Source organism: Malania oleifera, chromosome 9, assembly GCF_029873635.1.
Source record: "Malania oleifera isolate guangnan ecotype guangnan chromosome 9, ASM2987363v1, whole genome shotgun sequence".
Classification (NCBI taxonomy): domain Eukaryota; kingdom Viridiplantae; phylum Streptophyta; class Magnoliopsida; order Santalales; family Ximeniaceae; genus Malania; species Malania oleifera.
This window is the reverse complement of record NC_080425.1, coordinates 23,731,305-23,757,042: the sequence shown is the minus strand read 5'-3', so window position 1 is coordinate 23,757,042 and position 25,738 is coordinate 23,731,305. Positions and strand designations below refer to the sequence as shown.

The window sequence follows — 25,738 nt, the reverse complement described above, 5'->3', positions numbered from 1 at the left end:
ATGGTATTACGCTTTGGCTTCCTTTTCTGTTCTGTTCATTTTTTCTGATTTTTCTCTTTTTGTATTTTTTGAGTTCAGCATAACCAAAATTCTTTGAAAATGAAGATTTAAAGCTTTTAGTTAATGTTTCTAATTTGATTTGGTTCCTTCTTAAGTATATACAATCTGTGACAGCTACAAGAAGAAGCTTCTTTTCACCCACATTTGTCCCATATTATTCCATCAAGCACTAGGGATGCCATCTAACCAAAAGCTTGTATTTTGTGTATGTGTTTTAAGTACATCATACCAAACAGCGAACACCTTCTTCCCACTATTCAAATGATCATGTTTTGTTTCTCTAGGAATATAAGCTCTCATGTCAGTGAACTAATGGTTGTATTGGTTGCATAAGCCATAAGCTAATATAGGTTCCCAGAATTTTTGTCAGAATCATGATGTTTGCTAGGAGAATTGAAGTGAGCTAACAGTGGATTATGTAATCTTACTGTAATCACATGATTCTCGGTCTGAATTGTATGGTTCAAGATTCAGTAATCAGTGTGACCTTTATTCATCAGATCTACTTGGATCCAAGTTAAGCCCAACTCATCCACAAAGGCCTTACCTTATTTTTGAAAGTCTTTTAGAGTTAAAATAAACAAAATATATCATCTCTCTTTTGGATATTATATTGTTCTAAAAATTTGAGGTTCCTAATTTTTTTTTTTTTGTAAAAAAGTTTGAAAATCTGAATTCTGATTGGGATAAAATTCATTTGGCTAAGATACTATACTGAGACTAGAACAAAACATTTGTTGAAGTATACAATAGGATGATTAAGAGTTTTTTTTTGTCGTATTGATGTTGTGATATTTAGGTCTGAATTGTTTAGTTGTAGCTTGGTTACCTGTTGCTAGATTATATACATGTACATGAGTATTCCCCTATTGTTTATCAACCAGTTATTACCAAGTTGCAACAGCCATCCAAAGCCACCATCCACTATAAAAGGTGATGTGTGGAAATTTTTACAAAAATTACAAATGAATTGTGAGTTTTTTTTACAGATTGACATGCATTGTCGACCCTAATTCCTAGGTTTTAATAAAGACAAGATAGACTTTGAGAGCTTAGGTTATGTTTGGTTTATGGAATGGATTTGGGGGTGAATAGAACAGAAACTATATATGGGTATAATAATTTACAAAAATCCAACTCATCTAAAATTTTATGCCATTCAACTTATTTCATCCAACATGAAATAGGATTGGAATAGACATTCCCATAGTGAACCAAGGGAATAGTCATTCCTTGTTCATTCCATGTTATGCTAGAAGAGAATATACTATTTTAGGAATTAGGTTGTGTAAATGAGGATATTTTGTCCTTAATTTATTATTATTATTAATATATACAAGGGTACACCTCGAGGCTGGAGCTGTACATATGCTCCAGGAAAACTGCTGCCTCTTTTTTCTCTTCTTTTATTCTTCTTTTCTTCCCCTCTTTTTCTCTCGTATCAGATCATTAATCTCCTTTAAATCTGATTTACCTGAGTTGTTTTTAGACACTCTGTTTTTCATTTTTTCCTCTTTATCTTCCCCTAATCAGTAGTCAAATCTGAGTTTCTGTTTGGTTTGAGCATTGAGGGACACTTCTCATCTCGACTAAGCTGTACAGCATCCTTGTTAAGATGCTGTGTTTGTTCATGGTGGTTTTTTGATGTGAAGTCAGTTACCCTATTTTGGCATACTGCAGCTGTTCTGATGTTCACTGAAAGGATGTGGCATGATGATGCTATTTCAATGCTGCATGTGTTCATGATTGATTGCTTGCATATCAGTTCTTTATTTGATCAGTGCTCAATGACTCGATGCGCTGTTCTTGCCTGCACTCAATTCTAGTTGCTGCCAGGCATAATGCCTGCAGCTGCTGTGCTACCATGTTGTTTATTAAGTGCCTGCAGTGGTTGTTGTCTTCTGCATGTTCAAGTAATTCCCCGTTGGATTGTAACTTCAGTTTTGTGGTTACAGCTGCCTCTTGAATTTCTGAATCTTTGAAGTTCTGATGTGCTGCTTCGTGCCTTTAAGCAATGCTAATTTAAATTTCTTCCATAAATTTACATGGTTGATTCTTTGCTTTTGTATCGTATGTGTTGATACTAACCATGTTTTTTGCATTAATTAAGAAATGTTAATTTATATTGGAAATATCATTTTAGTTTATTAGTGGTAGGAGGGGCGAAAATGAAAGGAAACTAAGAAGGCACCTGCCAAAACATAATAACACGGGAGTTGGAGCAGACTAGGAGAAGGGGGAAAAAAAACTAAGCAGGGGCATCCTAAACCAGGTGTGGCACCTGGTAGCACCTGCAGCAATGCAGATCAGTAGCTGTGGAGCGATGCACGCCAGCAGCAGACACCTAGAACACAGGTGGCACACTGCAGGACCCTTGTTGCCACCAGCTGCTGCTGTCCTGCCGTGTTTCCATCCTAGAAGAGGACACTTGGCAGGCAGCTGACAACAAGTAGTTGCTGTCTTAATCTGTTCCAGCTGTGCAGAGCAGCAACAAAACACAAAATACCATACTTGTGCTGTAAATCTTAGTTCAAGGGAGAACAAGGAAGGAAATGGGAGTAAACTCTGTAGGAAAGGGAAATCAGGAGAAATTACACAAAATTCGGAGGAAAGTTAAATAAATTGGAGAAGCTGAAAATCAAGGTAGATGATCTATATTTTCATTTATTCATCAAGGGATTTTGAGTATTCAAAGGAAATAGGGGTAGAAACTTGCATGATATTGAATCCTAATGAGGATATTTTAAGTTTGTTATTTCTAATTACTCGATATGGTTGCATCACTTGCATGGACGTTATCATAGCTGCATGTTTTGTTTAATTGGGAAATTTTCATGTGATAAATATTCATCTCGTAAGGATGGTTTTTACTTTCCATGGCATAGCTTTGGTGTTGTACACTTGTACATCTATTGAATTGCTATTGTGTAAAATAGTTGGCACTTTGTGTTGTTTGTGGCTGTGATATTGTGGGATTTGAGCAGGTAGGGGGAAGGCCCTAAACCTCTGGAAGTTATTTCCATGTTAAGCGGTGGTTGGCCAAGCTGGAAATCGGCACTTGTTTGAGATGAAAATTTACACTTGTTTAAGACAACGGTATTATGTTGAAATGATGTTGATATCTTGTGATGGTAACTCTAGATGAAGAGATTGCATAGATTAAAGAGTGTGTTCATGCACAATATGATTATGCATGCATATGCAGAAATCATATCTTAAAATATTGAAATCCTTGTATGAATAGGGGGCTTAAGAATGTCTACCAACGTCTACAACAATTTTTTTTATAGATAACTACTTCTATAACAATTTTAGGTTCATTGACTGGAAAAGCCCCCACATTTTGGCATGTACTACAGGTTGGTGGGAAGACGTAAAGCTTATGTTTGATGGTGAACATATTTTAATCTAGGGAGTGTGGAAAAATGTTGTATATGAAGTACAGCCCAATGTAAAGAGCTTGTCAATGAAAGTAATTTTTTTTTTGGTTGCATTATGAAACATATGCATGTATCTTGTAATTTAAGGAATACTCTTTCTTAACTAGCTTCTTACTTGCTTTCAATTGATGGTTTTACAAAACAAAATTTTTTCCAATAGGCGTGGTGCCTCCATTGGATTTTAAATGGAGTCACAGCAGGTCACGTGCCAAAAATAGGGATGTGACATGTTTTGCTTGATTTTATATTGTTGCTGGGTTATTCATTTCTAGTACATGTATGAGTGCTAAATGTGGTGTATGGTGGCTAGCAGGTGGTTTTCATGATCCCTACAGAGACAACTTTGGCTGATACATTTAACATATAGATCACAATCATCAAATTGAAGGGGAGTTTAGGCGCAATGGTAAGGTTGTCATCGTGTGACCTGGAGGTCATGGGTTTGAGACGTGGAAACAGCCTCTTGCAAAAATGCAAGGTAAGGCTGCATACTATAGACCCATTGTGGTCTGCCCCTTCCCCGGACCCCACATACGCGGGAGCTTTGTGCTCTGGGCTGCCCTTTTTTATCACAATCATCAAATTGGTTGGATCCTCAAACTACTTGTTGTCTCAAGCGGTGCATGTGTATACATGAAAGGGAAGTCCAAGTATTTTTTGCGTTCTCCTCCATCTCTAGACTCCTAGGATTATAAAATGGATGAAAGAAAATGACATTTTTCTTGTGTGGTTGTACAATAGCATGGAGCCATGACTTGTTGTGAACATGATGTTTCATAGGAAAACTGACGCCGTACGGGATGCCTTTCTTGAAAGCTTCTCACAAGATAAAAATCAAACTTATGCCTTTTCCCTATATGAGAAGTTTTTCAAAATGATCAAGAAGGTAAGTCCACTAGTGAGTATTATAGCACTTTGAAGGGTGTGAGGGAGGAACTCAACATCTATCAACCAGTCCCGATGTTGAGGCAAAGGATAGAGTTTTTGGCCACCAAGTTTTTGTCTCAGTTGAGTCTTGAGCTTTAACTCATCCATGATTAGATTCTTGTCAGCAAATCCATACCATCCATGAGTAAAGCATATGCTATAATCCAACAGATCACCAAATATGGGTCTTAGTCCTTTTCTTAAGCTTCTTCTTGTGAGCCATGGCTATCATTGCCTCCAATTGCAGTAGGAGAAGTGTTAAATGATGAGGACAGCGAGGTAGTGTATCAGTGCGAGGGGTTCATCATGGCAATTCTTGCACTTGCACACACATTGTGGCAAAGAAAACCATATTGTTGATAGCTCTTGGGATCTCCTTGGGAAGTCGACTTGGATCAGCAAGTATCTTGCCAAGGGTGATTCCAGTGTTGAAACTTCAAGTCACTTCACTAGGGAGTTGAGTTCATCAATTGTGTATTAAGAGGAGTACAACAATCTTGTTTGCATGGTTCAACAACTCTAAACTCAATTTTCTATGCCTAATGCAATAGTGGCCCATTCAAGAACAGTTGAAATTCTTGCTTTTTCAGCTTCCCATTGCTGGTTATTGATTTTGGTGCCTCCTCACATACGACATGTAGTCCTAATTTATTTGAGTCCTTGAAACCTACTACTTTACACTTTAAGGTTACACTTGCTGGTGGTTCAATTACTCTAGTTTCTAGCTATGGCAAATATGTTTTCATTTCCTTATATTCCTCTTTCCTCTAAGTTATATGCACCTAAATTTCCTTTGAACGTGTCATCAGTTAGTCAATTGACTAAATATCATAATTTTTCTATGACCTTCTTTCCTTTCTGTTTTTGTTATTCAAGATCTCTAGATGAAAAAGAGAATTGGAAAAGGTGCTTGAGAAGGAACCCTTATGTTTTTTTGACATAGCGGTGGTAGATTTAGTTCTTGTCATACTATTTCCTCAATTTCTACTCATGGTGTTAACTATATATCATAATTGCTCAATGAACTTCTATCCTTCTCATTGTATTATTCAACATCTCTAAACAAACAAAAGGATTGGTGGAGGGCTTGAGAAGGATGCTTTGTTCTATTTCAATATAATGGTGGTAGATCTAGTTCTTGTCATATTGTTTCCTTAATTTCTACTCATGGTGCTTCTTTTGATCTTTTTTTTTTCCCAATGTTCAAGTATATTTCTTGTTTTGAGTGGAAAACATATTAGGACATCTTTTCCTTCTAAAATCAATTCTCATGGTAGATCATTGTTTTCAAATATTTGGGGCCCATGTAGAGTCAACAACTTTACTCATCATCAATATTTTATGTCCTTTGTGGATGATATTTTTTTTTTCATATATTACCTGTTAAAAAGACATTTTTTTATTTTTATTTTTGAGAGTATTTACTCAATTTTACTCGAATTAAAACCTCATGGTTTGTTTGGTTTATGTTTTCTGTTTTTTGTTATTTTTTATGTAGAGTGAAGAAGCTGATTATCAACATGCATTTTTTTAGTTCAAGTTTTCTACTTTTTGCTGTCAGTTTTTAGTTGTTTGCGGAAAAATTGAAAACCTGATTTTATGGTTTTCAATTGTTTTAGCAACTTGCTGCCATAATATTTTAATATCAACAATTAGTTTTTTTAGATTAAATCATTCATTTTATGCATACTTTTTTAATTAAAATTAAAATAAAAGGATCATATGTATTTAAAATATAATTAATATAAAAATTTCTATAAATTTTCCAAAAAAAATTATAAAAAATATTAAAATCCATTTACAGAAATATTTTTACTATTTTTTAATTGTCATGTTTAATAAGATTGTTTTGTTAAGAATTTTGAAATATTATAATTAAGTATAGTATTTTAATTTGTATTATTTTGTACTTTTATTATTTTAATCATATTTTTTAATTATTATTTGATTTAAGGACAAAAATGGCCATTTTGTTATTCTAGCTTTTAATTTTTTTTGGTTTTTGAAATATAAATTAAACAAGTCGCTAGTGTTTGGTTTTTAGTTTTCTTTTTCATAATTTTTTATAGTAATAACAAATGGCTCCTCAATTTGGCATTGGTATTCAAAATTTTCGACCTGATGGTGCACTTGAATTTGCTTCAAAATGAGCTTCATGGCCAAAGGGATTATTCATCAAAAATCATGTATGCATACCCCAATAAAGAAGCTGAACATTGAAAAAAGAAAAGGACATTTACTTGAGATAACATTGTCTATACTCCTTCATATGTATGTTCCTAAACCTTTTAGACTAATTCTCTTCCTATTGCCTCCTTTCTACTCAGATGCCCTCCATTGTTCTAAGGGGACAAATTCCCTTCTTTATTTTGTACCTAGAGACATCCATGCGCCTTTTTTCTTTGGGTGTTCATATTTTGTTCATGTTCCTTATATTGGTCAAGACAAATTATGTCCTTACTCCGTAGGCTATTAAATGTGTCTTTATGGGTACTTGAGAACTCAAAAATGTTATAGATGTTGGAATTGGTGTGATACCAAGAGGGGGGGGGGTGAATTGGACATTTAAAACTTTTTCGCTAATTTAAACATTCGCGCTGATTCACCACATATCATATCCCATTCAACATAATGACGTGTATGTAAATAATAAAACTATGAGTGCGAACATACACATGCAGCATATCTCATTTAAATGAATGTGTGCATGCAAATAATTATAATTGTAAATGGACAAACATAACATATGGAAATTACAGTGCGGAAAGTAAATGATATAGGGAGAGAGGAACACACGATATTTGTTATCGAGGTTCGGTCAAATCGGCCTACGTCCCCGCCTTGGGCATACCCCTCATTACACTATCCATGCTCACTTAAACAGGCGGAGCAGAAGCCGTTTACATCCTCTCTTTACGGGGCGAGGAAAACCCCAGTTCAATTTTTAGGCTGAACCGAACCGGTCTCACTTATGGGACTGAGACTCCCTAGTTCAATTCTGGGCTGAACTCAACTGGTTTCACTTACGGGGCTGAGACTCACCAGTTCAATTCCGGGCTGAACCCAACCGATACATTAAAATCATTTTTGTACAAATAATGCTTTTGAAAATACAAGTTAAGATGTACACGTTTAAGCTCAAATAAATGCACTCTCTAATATGATATGAAATAATGTTCAGTAGAGAAAGGGTGCTTTTCTAAATAATATTTTCGAAATATTTGAACAAAATATATATAATGAATATTTCAAATATTTAACCTAAAATGAATATTTCTACCAAAAATATTTTTCAATGAAATAATCGGAGAAAATTTCAAGCTTACTCTCAAAAATTGTTTTTGAGAAATCAAAGTATATGTAAGAGTAAGTGATCTAAAAATAAATGCCCAAAACAAATATGCTCTCTTTTAAAATAATTTTTGAAATGAATAAAAGGAAAAAGAGTTTTGGAGAGTAAAAGATTTGCACAAAAAAAAAATAGTTTTTGCAATTAAAAATTAAGTAGTGGGAACTTTGATAAACAAGAGGTTAAAAATATTGGAGAGAAAATATTTTCTAATCAAAGTTACTAATTTTGACAAATGAAGGGGTACTTATAGTTTTTCTAAAAATTATGACCGTTAGGGACCTATTGGGAATTTTGAAAAAGTTTAATTGAATTTTAACCCCAATTACCCTTAATCACCTATGGTAAAAATATGGCAACTCGAGAGATTCGGTCGCCCAAACAGACACATGAAGAAAAGTGTATTTTTCATGTTCATGTGCCCAAGGACAAGTTTGGGTGGCTGAACAAGGCGATTTTCCAACCTGCTTGAGGTTCGGTCGCCTGATCAGAATTTCAATCTGTCAAACTTCAACATTCGGTCGCCTGAGGTGAATTTGAATGTGAAGTTCGGGCGCCCGGGGCAGGTGGAAAAGTCAGCATTAAAAGTTCGGTCGACCGAGAACACTCAATTCATTTTGATTTGGTCGCCCGAAGACAGGTCAACAATTTGACTTTCCACTCGTTTGGTCGACCGAGGCGTTTTCAACGCCATGGTTCGGTCGCCCGAAGCTTTATCATTTTAGGTTCTAAGTCCTGTTTTTAAATATAGATTTCCCCTGATTGCATATATGATAGTAGGGATTTTCCTAAGTGCTTGTGCAAGGACTTAGGGTCTTTCTAAGGTCGTTTTGAGTTAACCCAAAAATCCGGCGTCAGTCGACCGAAGGTTGATGGAAGGTGATCCCTAAGGTCATTCTACGGCCATCTGAGCATACAATCCATATCATGCAGATGTATGCATTATTACAAACCAAAGATAAACAGTTAAATGCAATACAAATACAATAAATGTCTTCGTCTTTTGCTCTTTCTTCATGGGATATGCCAAGTTGTGTGTACGCTTTAATTCCCGTCTTGGCTTCCATTTTCCAGTATCTTATGTTCATGCTGAAATGAAAACCTGTTCACACACTAAAAGCACACATAAGATACTGGTGGTTTGTCAGCATCAAAATAGGGATCAGACTCAAAAAGCCAACAATAGATGTTATGATCCCCACTGCTAGAAATAAATTAGTGCCAATGTCATCTTTTTTTAGGGGCATCTTATTTCTTTAGCATCGGGCCCTCCTTAGATGAATCTATTTTGAGTCCAATGAAGTATGATCCCTCCTGTGTTGATCCTCCTATTCTTACCTTTATTTCTCTAGAGAAATGTTGTACTCTTCCAAATCCATTAGTTATTAACCTAGACAAACAAATGAACATTTATGAGTGACAAAAAGTAAGCATAGACATCATTACTGTCAAAGTATTGTGTGAATGGCCGAATAGTTTGGCCTTGAGTTCTGTATATTATATATAGACTTTACAAGAATGCTATACATGAAAGGTAAATAAGTTCTAGCATGATTCTCGCCTTATACATGTAAACTATAATTTGTCAAGCCCTATACATGTAAACTAAATATATGCTCACTGTACAAAATAATGAATGGAGAAATAAGGAAATAATTGTGGGCTGAAATAAGGAAATAAATCTTTTGTTGTTTACTGTTCCATTGACAGTCCCCATCAAATTGATGCGGGTTGATCAACAAGCATTAATTTTCAACTTAGGAAGCAATGTCGATGACGAGTGAGAGCCTTGGTGAAGATATCAACAATTTGTAATTTAGTGAAAATTTGTGGAAGAGTGATAACACAAGCTTCAAATGCTTCACGGATAGAGTAACAATTGACTTCAATATGCTTCATGTGCTCATGATAGACATGATTGGCTGTGATTTGGATAGCACTCGTATTATCAACATGTAGAGTTGTCAGATCGGTCTCAGAAAAATATAGCTCAGCAAGCAAACCTTGAAGCCAAATAATTTCAGAACAAGCAAGAGACATCGCCCGGTATTCAGATTCTGTCAATGACTTGGAAGCTCTGTCTTGCTTCTTACTCTTCCAAGAGATCAATGCATCACCTAAGAACACGCACCAACCAGTGGTGGAGTGACATGTATCAGCACAACCAGCCCAATTAGCATTGCTATAAGCAGCAAAGCGAGTAGAATTGCCTGCAGGGAAGAATAAACCATGGGCAGAAGTGCCATGAACATAGCGTATGATCCTACAGACAGCAGCCAAATGAAGATGATGAGGAGTCTGAAGAAACTGACTGACTTGCTGTACAACAAAAGAAATGTCCAATCTAGTAATGGTGAGATAGACAAGACTACTTGCCAACTTTCGGTATAAACTAGGATTAGCAAGTAAGTCGCCCTCCTCTCTGCGAAGCTTGACATTTAATTCCATGGGAGTATGAACAGAAGTACCCTCCTGAAGGCCAGTTGTAGCCACCAAGTCACTAGCATACTTATGTTGATTGAGTGAAATACCAGAGGGACTACAATTCACCTCAAGACCTAGAAAATATGTGAGAGACACAAGATCTTTCATATGAAAGGACTCTAAGAGATGAATCTTGAGTTGAGCAAGTAAATCATAATCGGAACCAGTAATCACAATATCATCAACATGAACCAAAAGAACAACAATACCCGTGTTTGATTTTCGAAGAAACAATGAAGTGTCATACTTGCTCTGCTTGAATGAAAATTGTAATAAAGTGGTGCAGAATTTATCAAATCAGGCCCTCTTAGCTTGTTTGAGACCATAAAAAAAGCAACGAAGCTTGCATACATGTGAAGTCGGAGAGGGAAACAAGCCCGGGTGTGGCTTCATATAAATACACTCTTTAAGATTCCCATGAAGAAAAGCATTCTTGACATCCATTTGATGTAGTGGCCAATCACTGGAAGCAGCAATAGCAAGAATCGTACGAACAGTAGTCATCTTAGCACAGGAGCAAAGGTCTCTTTATAATTGACACCATATTCCTAATTATTCCCAAGTGCAACAAGGCGAGCTTTGTAACGATCCAGACTTCCATCAGATCGGACCTTGACTGAGTAAACCCATTTAAAACCTAGAGGAACAATGGTGGGAGGACAAGGCTCAATGTCCCAGGTGTAATTGGCCTCTAGAGCGGCAATTTTTTCCTGCATAGCTTGTCACCAACAATCATGCTTGGTAGTGTGTGAGTAGGATGTGCGAATATCTAAATTGGACAATGCAACAGTAAGAGCTGAAACATAATTGCCAGAATTGGAAGAGGGAAACCCATACCTATCCGGGGGTACAAACACTCAAGAAGAGTGACGTACCAAAGGCTCTGGAGGTGCTGCAACTGACTGAATCTGGAGCGTGGTAGGATCAGATATTGGATGAGCCACCGGAAAAGATGTTGGGCGGGAGCGCCGCGTTTATACAATACTTGGTTTAAAACGAGAACTAACTTGATGATTATCCAAGAACTACTCCTCAAAGAAGGGGAGAATCACAGTAGAAGAGGAGGGTACAAAGGACATGGGAAAGAAATGTTGATTTTCAAAGAAAATAACATTCCTAGAAATGCGTGTACGATGTAATGTAGGATCACAGCAAAAAAATCCCTTTTGTCACATTATATCCCAAGAATGCACATCAAACAGATTAAGCAGACAATTTATGTCGCTCATGAGGAGGTAAATGAACAAAACATACACAACCAAAGGTACGGAGGCTATTGTAACTACGTTGCTTAGAAAATAAGTAGAAATAGGGAGACTCCATGAGTAGGACTTGAGAAGGTAAACGATTAATCAAGAAAGTAGCAGTTTTCAGAGCCTCAACCCAAAACAAGGATGGAACAAAGGATTCTAGCAAGAGAGTACGTACCACATGTAGGAGATGACGATTTTTGCATTCGGCTACTCGGTTCTATTGGGGAGTAGCGGTACATGAATGTTGATGAATAATACCTTTAGAAGCCAAAAATTCTTGAAACTCAGTAGACACATATTCACCACCAGAATCTCTGCGTAATGTCTTAATAGAAGCAGAAAATTGTTTGTCAACATATGCTAAAAACTCAGTGAAAGTATGAAAAACCTTAGATTTAGAGAGAAGAAAGTAGACCCACGTAAATATGCTATGATAATCAATGAAAGTCACATAGTATTTAAATTATTCATGTGAACTAACCGGGGAAGGTCCCCAAACATCACTGTGTTTGCCCTAGAGTCGAGTTTTTTTTTTTTGGGGGGGGGGGGGGGGGAATGGACTCTTTTGCGTATATTCGCTTTTCTATACAAAATGTAAAATCTTGGCAAGATTCAAATGATTATATCACAATAAATAAAATATAAATCATGCACAAGAAATAAATTAAAGAGAAGGGAAGAAAAGCTCAACACTGATGTTAACGTGGTTCGGCCCCTTGCCTACGTCCACGCCTTGAGTCACACCCAAGGTTTCCACAATCCACTAACAAAACACCTTCACCGGTGGAGAGGCCTTTACACCATGGGAACAAATCCCTTTCACTCACGAAGAGCCTTTACACACGGGAACAAATCTCTGTTGCTTACCAAGAGCCTTTCCACAAGGTTCACCAAGAACCCTTGCAATCTAGTTCACCAAGAACCCTTTTACAACAAATGGAAGAAAAAATTACAAATACAGATGCTCCTTGAATGTGCTAATATTTGATACAATCAAATCCTCACATAATCTCTCTCAAAGTAATATATCACACTAAGATTAAGGAGCAAGAGAGAAGTTGAGCACAAATATGATGAACTAATTGAAGTGTGCTTGCAAATGATATATAACTATTAAAATCAATTTTTAAACAAGCCTTTGGACTTATTTATAGGCAACTTGGGTTACTAGTCGTTTTATGGCCTTTGGGCTAATATATTAATTGTTTATTTTGAAAACTAGCCGTTGGGGCTGGAATCCCGACGCAAACCGTCGACTGTTTACCCCAAATAGTCGACTATTTGACCCTAATTGTTCATTATCGAAACCTTCTTATCTATGAAAGTCTTCAACATGAAAGTTGTGAGATTTTTTCTCAGCTTTCCGTAGATACCAAGATCGCCCTTTTTGGAGTCTTCTAGCAAAAGTTATGCTCCAAATACTAAAGGGTGTTTAGGAAATTTGAGAGAGAAATTTGAGTGGTGCATAAAAATAGTTTTAACCCAACCGAGATCAAGTGTATAAAAGATTTACAACACTAGGATTGTTTAAAGCTTGTCCCTTATGAAAACAAGGCAAGTATAGGACATTTGTATAAACTCTTTGTTTTTGTCCTTTGAAAACTCATTAAGTTTTTTTCTAAGAGTTTAGTGATATCCTATATACCTATAACCTAATATGAAATGCATTTGCTTAACTTTTGCTCAATGATCTTGCGTGAAACAATATTGCAAGAGTTACATTGGTTCCTACCTCAAAACACTCCCTATTATACTATGACTTTGTTGGATGTGCTTGAGTCCTTCCGAGTGAGTGTCCACCTTGATCTTTCCTACTCCATCGTCCACTCTGTCTGATCTTTGTATTTGATCCAGTACCTTTATGTATTTGTCACTTGTACTTGTACTAACTTGATCTGCAAAGATAGGTTAAAGTTGGAACTACAAATAGGTTAATATCATCAAAATACATTAAATATGATTATGTTGCCACTAAGGCTAACAATTTCCTCCTTTTTGATGATGTCTAACCTGTTAAGAGTTTACTTGATATTTGCATTTGAGTTTGTACCTATCGTAACTTGATATACAAAGATTAGTTTACCTAGAACCACTAATGGGTTGTTATCCTATCAAAATATGACAATTTGGGTCATGTAGCCACTAAGGCTAACAATCTCCCCCTTTTTTATGATGGCAAACCATTTGTGTTCTTACAAGATATTATTTTAAGCTCCCCCTTAATTTATGCATATTGTTTGAATAAGATGAAATTTTACTCCCCCTTACTATATGCATATAAGGCATAATAAAATCATTTAACTCTATATTTCATATTCTTTGGAGCTGTAACACTCAATACATTTAGCAACAAATATGAACTTCCATTTATAATCGTTTAAGAAACACTACACAAATTTGTTCATAGTACACTCACCTATAGCACCCAATATACAACACCAACCTTATTCTCCCCCTTTGATCATCATCAAAAAGAGAGGAGCTATTCATTTAGATTAAAATGCCCTAAAAGCTTTTTAAGACTAGTTTACATGTTGGTGAGGCGAGTATGTGCTGAACCAAAACGTCAACCTGTTGTGGTTTCCTTTGAAACTATTGACGGTTTGGTGCAGAACCAAACCATCAATTTTACTAGATTGGCTTCCATGATTAATTCCATACTTTATGAATAATGAATAATATTTAAAATTAAGAATTATATGATTGTAATTGATTAAGCAACAATTGATTGAGTACTTATAAGTGGAACTCTCAACGGTAGTAATGAATAGATACTCTTACAAGGGATACTTCAACAATGAATAAATAAGAGTATAATGAGAAATTTTTCTTCTTTTTGAATCATCCATAAATTGGTGCATGCTCGACAATTAATCGCATTGCACAAACACATTGATGCTCATGGTTGAGTGTGGGTAAATAGGTTCTTGATCAATCATGAATGTTTATTTAAAGAACCTATTATTGCTTTGAGATTTTGATAAGATGAATTTCCTGTCTATTCAACGTTTGGCACGAATGAGTATAAGGTTCTAAAAAGTTTCTTTTCATCCTAAAAAGTTTCTTATTTGATTCTTAAAGCGACACTTAACCTAATTCAAGTGAGTTAAGGATAAGATCTAGTCTGTTCATCACTTGGCACTCAGAGGCTTCCATTATTGCCGCTGTAGAGGACAAATTTTCATCTAACGGTAAGAGATGTTAAGTTATGTGGCAAGTTAGCAGCTCTAGGATATGTCTATATAAGCATAGCAGAATATATGATATTGAATTTTCCTAAGCATTTTGTTGAGCGCTTGAAGCTTTTGTTGAGCAAATATCTCGACACTGTGAATTTTAGATAAGAGGTAGATAATTCCTATGTTAAGATAATCTCTCTCTGAATTACTTCGGTATTGTTTTCCCGGTCAGCATCCAAATGATGGGCCATGTATTCCTTGGCAAGGGATGCTCATTAGGTTGAGTATAGCTCAAGAGCTATTTTTCAAATCAGTACTTGATTCCAAAGTAATCAAAAGTAGACTTTTTTTCATAGAGTTCATGCTTGTGATTGAAGCATGATAAGTGTGTCCTTGCTTTTTGGCAATGAGCATTTTAGGAGAATACGAAGTTTTATTTGAGCAATGCTCTTGGTAATAGGAGACATGTTCTCCTAATTCGCCACTAATGGGAAGGTACCCTTAAAACTAAAAATATGCTCACAATTTGAGCAAGAAAATAACATTACTTATTTCTTTATCAAATTGATCCTGATTTGGTAAGTCTTTGCTTATGGAAGAGAATGCCTTTTCATTAACAATGGTTAAGAAATTTCCCATAGGTCAAGCATAGAGGGAATACTCCATCTTGATTCAATATAGATGAAAATAAGAATTCCTAGTAGATACTTCTAATTGATCCTAATGGGATATCTTTTGGTAAGCACTAGTAGACTATTGCTAGAAAGTTTTTACTAGTAGGGTTTTGTTGTATTATTTGTGATGACTGAATTTTCATTTTGAATGCCCTTGAATTTGGATCAAGCATTCAATGTCAATGTTCCAAGATGAGTTTAAGGTTGGATGATACACAGTACTTATGATGTCATGAATAACTCCCCTAAAACTCAATGCTTATGTAAAGGATAAAATATGCTATACTTTAGATATAATTACTATGTATCCAAATCATCAAAATTATATAACTAAGGAAGACATCTCTTGTCCATAAGAGATGGATTTACTTACTAAAGCATGCTTTTGAACCTCTATCCAAAACCTAAGTTATTCATATAAAAAACACAGGTTTTTTATCTTCACCCAAAAATAGACTAGTTGAGTCCCTTTACCTTGTGCATTTTGGAGGAATGATATCTTATGAAGACTAATGTCTCACGAAGGCAAATATTGTTTTCATTCCTTTCTAGTCCTAAAGAACAAGCCTAAGTATAGAGCTTGTGAGGATGTGCATGCTACTTTATCCCAAAAACTATAGCCAATACTTACAGAGGAGATAAAACAATCAACAAGGATATATTAAGCTAAAATATCATATTGGATTTTATCATTTGAGCTCATCATATTGGCTTAATTTTCTAAAGTCCTTAGCGTAGTAATCAAATAGTTATTATGCGTAAATTGGGATTTTATAGTTTGAGTGCTATTGTGACAAATGTTTCCAATTTTGCACTATACAAACTTACTTAGTCATCACAATCCCTTTTAACCTAGGTATGTTTAACTATAACTAAATCCTATTTTCTAATCCTAGATTCTAAGGAAGCAATAGTTTAACAAGATTTGGTAATTTGTTTAGGTACCCATTCTTCCTTGGGTCCTAAGGGGTTGATTTTCTTAACTACCTATTCTAGCTTCCTTGCTTTGCCTCTGGCACCTCTAAAAGGGCAAGAGTAACGAATGTGCCCTTTTTTTTCACCATACAAGCAAGTTTTGTTTGCATGTGAAGGTTTTGTCCCATTAACCCTATTTTTTCTTGATGAGGCATAACCATGTGATTTATAAGCGGAACCATAACTTAAATTCTTTTTGTAAAGATGATTTCTTTTTACTCCTTAGGATTTATTATGGTTTTCTTTTCCTCTTGTGAATTTGTCAATAGTTTTAGCATGATCTTCATCTTTCCTTTTCAAGAGAATATTTTCTTTTAGAACATTTTCAATTTGATTTTTCAAATTTCCTATTTCTTGAAAAATTTCATGTTCTTTTTGAGCATTTGAGGTGAGCTCCTCAAATTTCATTTTCAGGGAAATATTTTCTTCTTTTAGGGGGCAACAAAGATAAGGTTCCTTTAGTTTGCATTTTGACAATTGTTCCTTTAGATTTTTGTTCCTTTTTTTTATCACAACTAATTCATCATATATTTTAGTGCATGTGATCCTTAATTTATCATAAGAGGGACCATGATCATCCTCATCAGAACTTACTTCCTCTTCTTGTTCGTCTGCCATGAAGCAAGAATGTGCTTTTTTCTCTATTTCATCATCGGTGGATAATCCATCGATTTCATCCCAAGTAGAACCATTCATGGCATTATGATCCCCATTTAGAACATTCCCTTCATTTTGATTTAGAGGGCAATTTACCATGTCGTGCCCAGTGTTATTGCAAATACAGCATTCTATGCTATTATTGCTTGATTCTTCTCTTCCTATTTGCTGCCTTCTCTTACTAAGAGTTTCTTAAGTTTTCTTGTAAAGAGCGCTATATCATCCTCACTATCTTCATCTTCTTCTACTATGCCTTGGTGAGTAACACTAGATGAATCAAAGGCAAAACCTATTTCTTTCTCAGGCTTCTCTAGGTTTTGTGATTCTTCAATGGTCAATGATGTCTCAGGTAAAGTTTGGAGAACTTTTTGAATATAATCTTCTAATGAATAAGTTCTACCTAGTGCTTTTAAGTTGTCTATGAGGTTTGTGAACCGAGTGATCATGGATGAAATTTCTTCACCTTCATTTATTCTAAACATCTCATATTCTCTAACTAGCATGCATATTTTTTATTGTTTATCTTGAGATGTGTCTCTATAGATGTTTTGAAGCATATCCCACATTTCTTTTGTCGTTTCACATCCGCAAATACAACTATACTCATTATCATTTAAAGCACAATTAAGACAATTTCTTGCTTAAAAATGAGTTCTACTAACCTCTTTTCGCTTGATGATAGCTCCATTCTCATTTTCAGAATATCTTCATTCTTGTCATTTTTCTTTGTGAATGAGAAGTCTTCATTGTCTTCATTTGAGATGATCTTCCACAAATCCAAATCATATGATTGAATGAAGATGAACATTCGATTTTTCCACGAGGAGTAGTTGGTGCCATCGAACTCTGGTACTTTGTTTATGGATTGTCCTAGGGAAGAAGAGGTGTTCACCATATACACCATTTGATCTTTCCGCTTTGGAAGTTACTCCGATAATGCAAGCGCCTTGCTCTGATACCACTTGTTGGCCCTAGAGTCAAGTCTAGAGAAAGGGGGGGGGGGGTGAATGGACTCTTTTGCGTATTTTTGCTTTTCTCTACAAAATGTAAAATCTTGGCAAGATGCAAAAGATTATATCACAATAAATAAGATATAAATCATGCATAAGACATAAATTAAAGAGAAGGGAAGAAAAGCTCAACACCGATGTTAACGTGGTTCGGCCCCTTGCCTACATCCACCCCTTGTGTTACACCCAAGGTTTCCACAATCCACTAACACAACTCCTTCACTGGCGGAGAAGCCTTTACACCATGGGAACAAATCCCTTTCGCTCACCAAGAGCCTTTACACGCGGGAACAAATCTTTGTTGCTCACCAAGAGCCTTTCCGCAAGGTTCACTAAGAACCCTTGCAATTCGGTTCACCAAGAACCCTTTTACAACAAATGGAAGAAAACAATTACAAATACAGATGCTCCTTGAATGAGTTGATATTTGATACAATCAAATCCTCACACAATCTCTCTCAAAGTAATATGTCACACTAAGATTAAGGAGCAAGAGAGAAGTTGAGCACAAATATGATGAACTAATTGAAGTGTGCTTACAAATGATATATAACTATGAAGATCAATGTTTAAACAAGCCTTTGGACTTGTATTTATAGGAAAATTGGGTTACTAGCCGTTTTATGGCTGTTGGGCTAATATACTAATTGTTTACTTTGAAAACTAGCCGTTAGGGCTGGAATCCCAACGCAAATCGTCGACTATTTACCCCAAACCGTCGATTGTTTTCCCCAAATAGTCCACTGTTTACCCCAAACCGTCGACTATTTGACCCTATTTGTTCATTATCGAAACCTTCCCATCTGTGAAAGTTTTCAACATGAAAATTGTGGGATTTTTTCTTAGCTTTCCGTAGATACCATGATCGCCCTTTTTGGAGTCTTCTTGCAAAAGTTATGGTCCAAATGTTGAAGGGTGTTTAGGAAATTTGAGAGAGGAAATTGAGTGGTGCATAAAAATAGTTTTAACCTAACCGGGATCAAGTACATAAAAGTTTTACAACACTAGGATTGTTTAAAGCTTGTCCTTTATGAAAACATGGCAAGTATAGGACATTTGTATAAACTCTTTGTTTTTGTTCTTTGAAAACTCATTAAGTTTTGTTCTAAGAGTTTAGTGATATCCTATATGCTTATAACCTAATATGAAATGCATTTGCTCAACTTTTGGTCAATGATCTTGCATGAAACAATATCGCAAGAGTAACAGTAGTTCCTATCTCAAAACACTCCCTATTATATACTATGACTTTGTTGGATGTGCTTGAGTTCTTCCGAGTGAGTGTCCACCTTGATCTTTTCTACTTGAACGTCCACTCGGTCCGATCTTTGCATTTGATCCAGTACCTTCATGTATTTGTCACTTGTATCTGTACTAACTTGATCTACAAAGATAGGTTAAACTTGGAACTACAAATAGGTTAATATCATTAAAATACATTAAATATGATTATGTAGCCACTAAGGCTAACAATCTCCCCCTTTTTGATGATGTCTAACCTGTTAAGAGTTTACTTGATCTTTGTATTTGAGTTTTTACCTGTCATAGCTTGATATGCAAAGATTAGTTTACCTAGAACCACTAATGGGTTGTTGTCATCAAAATATGACAATTTAGATCATGTAACCACTAAGGCTAACACTATGGATAAGATCAAAGCACTGAGAAGCTCTACTAGCATGCAAAGGGAAGGGAAGATTTTTGCTTTTACCAAGTTTGCAAGAAGCACACTCAATAGATAAAGAAGAATGCTCTTTATTACCAACTAAACCAAAGTTCAATACATGAGATAAGATCTGAGTATTGGGATGGCCTAAACGACAATGCCACACCATACTAAGATCTGAAACATTATTACAAGCAAAAGATTTAATAAAAGAAACTTGAAAAAGTGTTGGAGCAGGCAAAAGTAGTGGAAACAAGCGCCCCACTTTAGGTTCCTTCGCAATCGGCTCCCCCGTTACCTGGTCCTACACAACACAACCATCACGAAAAATTTAATAGCACATTTGTTATCAACTAATTAACCAACATAAATAAGATTCGTAGAAAGCTAAGGAGCAAGAAACAAATCAATGAACTTGGAAGAGGCATCTCCGACAGCAGCTATTGGTAAAGAACTACCATTGGCAGTCTGAATAGCAGATTGACTAGTGTAGGGCCGAACATGACACATGGTAGCGGGATTATTCGTCATGTGATTGGAGGCACTCGAGTCCACATACCGAAGTTTAGTAGAATTGTAACCTTGGAGCCCCATTGCTGATGATGTCGAAATTAGAATCTGTTGTACCATTTCGAGTGTGCAGTAATTCGCTGTAGGAGACGCAGGAATAGAGAAGTCACCTAAAGAAGAGCCAGGGGCCGCAAAAGTCATTGTGGGGGGTACAATAACAGAAGTCTGTAATGCCTGGGCCTGACGATTCTGCGGGCGAATACGACAGTCTTTGATAATGTGACCCTTGTTATTGCAATAAGAGCAGTATTTTTGGAACAATTAGTAGTGATATGCCCAAATTCTTTGCAAAAAAAGTACTGCAAGGTGCTAGGATGCGCTGGCGGTCCTCGTCGTTGAGCAACATAAGCCACAGGGACGGACCCTGAACTACGATGATATTGTGCCAGAGTAACTTGAGTACTAATCCGTTGTTCTTCACAAAGTAACTCACCAAAACAAACACCAAGAGAAGGAACAGGAGAGCGATTAAGCAGAGAAGAGCGAACATATTCATACTTGGGAGCGTAGTTTCATAAGAAACTGATCACGACGACTAGTCTCGTGAAGACGTTGATTAATGGGAAGAGAGGCAACAGGAACATTCACGGTAACCAGATCAGAATATTCGTTCCAAAGAGTCAAAAACGCCAAAAAATAGCCTTGGATGGAACGATTCTCATGTTGAAACATGGCAATCGCATGCTCTAATTGAAAACGATGGGCACTATTATCTTGATGATATACTGTTTTTAAATAAGTCCACTTGGATTGAGCGGTACGATGAGGTCGCAATTTGGGGACAATATGTGGCTCAACCAAACCAAGAAGCCAAGACATAATCCGAGCATCAAGCACAGCCCATGAAGGATGAGCCGCTAAATCCTTGGCATCAAGCACAGCCCATGAAGGACAAGCCACTGAATCTTTGGATTTATTAGTATTGGGTGCACAATCCATGCCATTAATATGACCCCAAAGATCTTTTCCCTTTAGGAAAAGTTCAAATTGAAAAGCCCACGTAGAATAATTGTTGCCCATAAACTTGGCACACACAGGTGCGGAGTCCATGCTAAATAAAGGAGAAAATCTAGAAGCCAAAAAAAAAGACTCTGCCAAAAGAAAAATACTACCAGAAAAATTGAGAAGCCCAAAAATAAATCAACACAGGTACAAAGAAAACCAAGATCAACCTGCCTGCACAAAAAAAAAAAGAAAAATCTTGAACCAAGAAACCTGCTGTGCCGAGAATCACAAGGGCAGAGAAGCACCAGAACCTGCAACAGAAAGAACCAAGATCATCCTTTCTGCACTAAAAAATTAAATCTTGAACCAAGAAATCTGCTGTGCCGAGAATCATAAGGACAGAGAAGCACCAGAAACCTGATATGCTGAGAATCACAAGGGCAGAGCAGCACCAGAACCAGCAACAGAAAGAACCAAGATCATCCTTCCTGCACAAAAAATTAAATCTTGAACCAAGAAATCTGCTGTGCCGAGAATCACAAGGACAGAGGACCAGAAACAGCAACAGAAAGCTGTTCTGATCAACCTCCCTGCACTAAAATAAATTGCAAACCAAAATAAAACTGCTGTGGCGAGAGTCACAAGGATAGAGAAGCACCAGAACAGCAACAGAAAGCTGTTCTGACAGCCACTCAGCCATAGAAATACCAAAAAAACAGAGAACCGAAAAATTCCAGAACAGAATAGACCCACAACAGCCACAGAAACGAGAGACACCTCCGAAACCAAGTAGACAAAAAAAAAAAAAATTCGATGGGAAAAAAAATTAGCAATCGGTAGGCTCTGATACCATGTTGAAGTATTGTGTGAATGGCCGAATAGTTTGGCCTTGAGTTCTGTATATTATATATAGACTTTACAAGAATGCTATACATGGAAAGTAAATAAGTTCTAGCATGATTCTAGCCCTATACATGTAAACTATAATTTGTCAAGCCCTATACATGTAAACTAAATATATGCTCACTGTACAAAATAATGAATGGAGAAATAAGGAAATAATTGTGAGCTGAAATAAGGAAAGAAATCTTTTGCTGTTTGCTGTTCCGTTGACAATTACCACCATGTACCACCTCTTCTGTCCATCACTGTATTGACTTCTGATTTTGGAGATCCATCCCACATTGACTTGCATTTGCCCATGGCTCATAGGAAAGGTACTTGAACATTTACTCAACAGTTCTTAGTTGCATACCATATCGCTCATTATGTTTTACTACTTCACCTTCCTAGTCGTATGCATTCTTTTGCCTTTGTCTATTTCCATTTTTTCTATCCCTTCCTCATATGTTGAAGCGCTTGCTAACCTTTGGATGGAAGCATGCAATGGATGTAGAAATGGATACCTTGACCACATAGGACACGTGACTTGGTGGTTCTTCCTCCTATTAAGGAGTTGGTTAGGTGTTGGGTTTACGCCATCAAAATCTTTAAATGACTATTGAACGACTTAAGGCTTGATTGGTTGCCAAAGGGTACACCCAAACATATGGTATTGATTATTTTGAGACCTTTTCTCTTATTTCTTAACTAAATTCTATTCATGTATTAATATTGATTGGTCCTTACATGATGCGAAGAATGCCTTCTTGTATGGAGATTTGTAGAAAGAGGAACGCGTGGAGCAACCTCTTGCGTTTGTTGCATATGAGAAGGATCATAAAGTATGTAGCTTTAAGGTCTTTTATGATCTTGAGTAGTCTCCTTGAGCTTGGTTTGACAAATTTAATCTGGTGATCTTTGCATTTGGCTTTACTTGCAGAAGGATTGCATAAGTTAAGCAATGGCTTCAAGAAAAATTTCAAATCAAGGACTTGGGCACATACTCAACGTTACTCACTTGGTATTGAGACTGTGTAGTGTAGGAAAGGGCTAAATCTATCTCAATGATTGGCAAAGTGTGATTGAATTTTTCAAGCTAAACTAGTTGATACTCTTATGGATCCCAATGTGAAGTTGTCTAACGATGCTAGACTGGACTTTGAAGGCAAATGTAGAAATAGGCAGTTGATTGGCTAGTTGATCTACTTGACTACCACTAGACCTGATATATCTTTTGTAGTGGGGGTGGCGTGTGAGTTTATGGAAATCCCAAACAACAACACTGGGATGTTGTTTGTAGGATTCTATGGTATCATAATAGAAATTATGAAATCATAGGATACTTCGAAGCATATTGGGCTGACTCGTTTGATGATCAAGGTTGTACTATTGGATATTGTACATTTAAGGGAGGTAATATCACATCCCTGTTTTCGGCACATGACCGGCTATGACTCCATCTAAAATTTGATGGATGCACTAGGCTTAGGCTAGAATTTATTTTGCTAAACCATCCTTTGAAAGCAACTTAGAAACCAATTAGGAGTGAATATTTGTTGAAAACACAAGATAGATACATATATTTCATAAAGCAGCTAAAAACATTTTACTTTCAATGACAAGCTCTTTCCATTGGGTTGTACTTATAATATTTTTTTCACACTTCCTAGTCTACATACATAACTGCCAATGGAATAGATGCTTCATACATAACTGCTAACGGAATAGATGCTTAGTATCCCTAATCGTCTTCATGCCAACCTGTAATACATGTCAAAAATGGCAGTCTTTTGGAGACCTTAATAAGTGGGGCTCTCCTTCAGTTTCGAACTTGAAATTATTAAGGAATAGGGTGACCAATCACGAGCTCAATAGACATTCTTAATTTACCCTTATTCAAATAAGGATTTCAACACTTCAACATGTGATTTCTTATATGCATGCATAAGCATGGAGAAGATTAGCATGGCCCCTACACAAGTATGATGCACACAAATCGAGAAATGGTCCAATCTTTTTCACATGAAAATTTCCCAACTAAACAAAATATGCAGCTATGATAACCAAAGGAAACATAAATGCAGCCATATCAAGTAGTTAGAAATAACAAGCTTTAATCTACCTTATTAGGATTCAACTCTATGCGAGTTTCTACCTTTATTTCCTTTGAATACCCAAAATCCCTAGGTGAATAAATGAAAATTAAGAACACCTACCTTGATTGTTAGCTTCTTCAAACTTAGTTTAAATTTCTCTATGAATTTCCTTAATTTTCTACTGAGTTCTCTCTCTCTCTCTCTCTCTCTCTCTCTCTCTCTCTCTCTCTCTCTCTCTCTCTCTCTAGAACTAGGGTTTACAGTAAGAGTTTGTGTTATTCTTCTCTGTGTGGAGGCTGCTCTGGATTGCTGAAAAGGTTAAGACAGCAGCTACTTGCTGCCAGCTGCATGCCAAGTGTCTTCTTCTATGCTGGAATTATGGTAGGACTGCAGCAGCTCGTGGAAAAAAGCAACAAGGGTCCTGCAGTGTTGCCATCTGCATGCTAGGTGTCGACTGCTGGTTTTTAGAGCTGCTAGGTGGCTGTTGCTGGTTTGTAGTGCTGCCAGGTGTCATACCTGGGGTCAGCATGTCCCATCCTATTTTTTCCCCCCTCTTTGCCCCAAAACTTATGTTGTATATGTTTTAGCATATCCCTTATAATTTGCTTTCATCTAATCCCCTCCTACAACTAATAAGTCAAATGGACTTCTTGAAACCAGTTAACACAATTGACTTTATATAAAGCTTACAAAGACAATGAAAAAGGCAATACAGTGGTGTAAAGAAAGATAAAGTTGGTGCTTGACATGCATTTGAGATCATATGTTACTTGCCTTATACTCCTCTTCTTTAGTAGGATAACATACCATTATTTCCAGGTCATCAATGGTCCCATTGTTGCTTGTCTGGTCTACATAGTAAAGAGTGAGCCTATTTGTTAAGTAAGTTTTGTAGAAATGAGGGAACAAGATAGAGTAATGACTGTTTTTGGCTCATTCATCGTCCTAGTAATGCACCATGTTGAACAGATCTTGTGGCAGTTTTTTTGGATCAACATTGTTGAGATAGCACGTGCTTTTTCTTATTTCGACCCAATGGGGCACTGCTGGGTGTGGATCTACGAATGGATTTTCTTTGAAGCTATGCATCCTTTCTCATGTAGGGAAGATATTAGCATATATATCTCCCTCATATGTTTGGATTTCACCTCTGAGATGAACAGTGACCAATAGGATAGTAGAACCATGTAATCCAGGTTGGGATTTTGATAACCATGATCTCAATTTTAAAGATATATCCAATTAGATGGAATTCAAACTTTTCAATTCCTCTTTTTATTGCCATGATCTCTTTGAATGTGGAGTAATAGTGTAGTTCAGATTCTTTTAATGTTACACTCTTGTAGCCATAGATAGGTCTAGTCTCATCATTCTTTTCTTCAATTAAGGCTACACCCCGGTGATTATCACTTGCATTAATTTTTAATATTCTTTTGTTTTTATCAGGAATTTGGAGCGGTCATATCTTTAAGCAACTTTACAGCCTCTGTGTGTTTGGGTTCCCAAAGGGGCACATCTTTCTTTTTCAATAGTTGATGGAGTGGTGTTGTGTAGGCTGCCAACTTTGCGAC

At 36.4% G+C, this 25,738-nt stretch overlaps 1 protein-coding gene and 1 non-coding gene across 10 annotated transcripts in view; both read left to right on the top strand.

The window, feature by feature from the left end:
* Positions 1 to 25,738, top strand: part of LOC131164783 (methylmalonate-semialdehyde dehydrogenase [acylating], mitochondrial-like) — a 119,731-nt gene that overhangs the window by 70,338 nt on the left and 23,655 nt on the right. For all 9 annotated transcript variants that reach the window (XM_058122227.1, XM_058122225.1, XM_058122222.1 and 6 more), the window contains one exon: positions 1 to 3. This exon is cut by the window's left edge and continues 149 nt beyond it. In XM_058122227.1, the coding sequence (XP_057978210.1) occupies positions 1 to 3 (3 nt within the window). The remainder of the gene's footprint in view (positions 4 to 25,738) is intronic.
* LOC131165172 (U6 spliceosomal RNA) lies at positions 23,983 to 24,089 on the top strand. Its single transcript, XR_009139491.1, has one exon. It is a non-coding gene; the product is annotated as a U6 spliceosomal RNA (small nuclear RNA).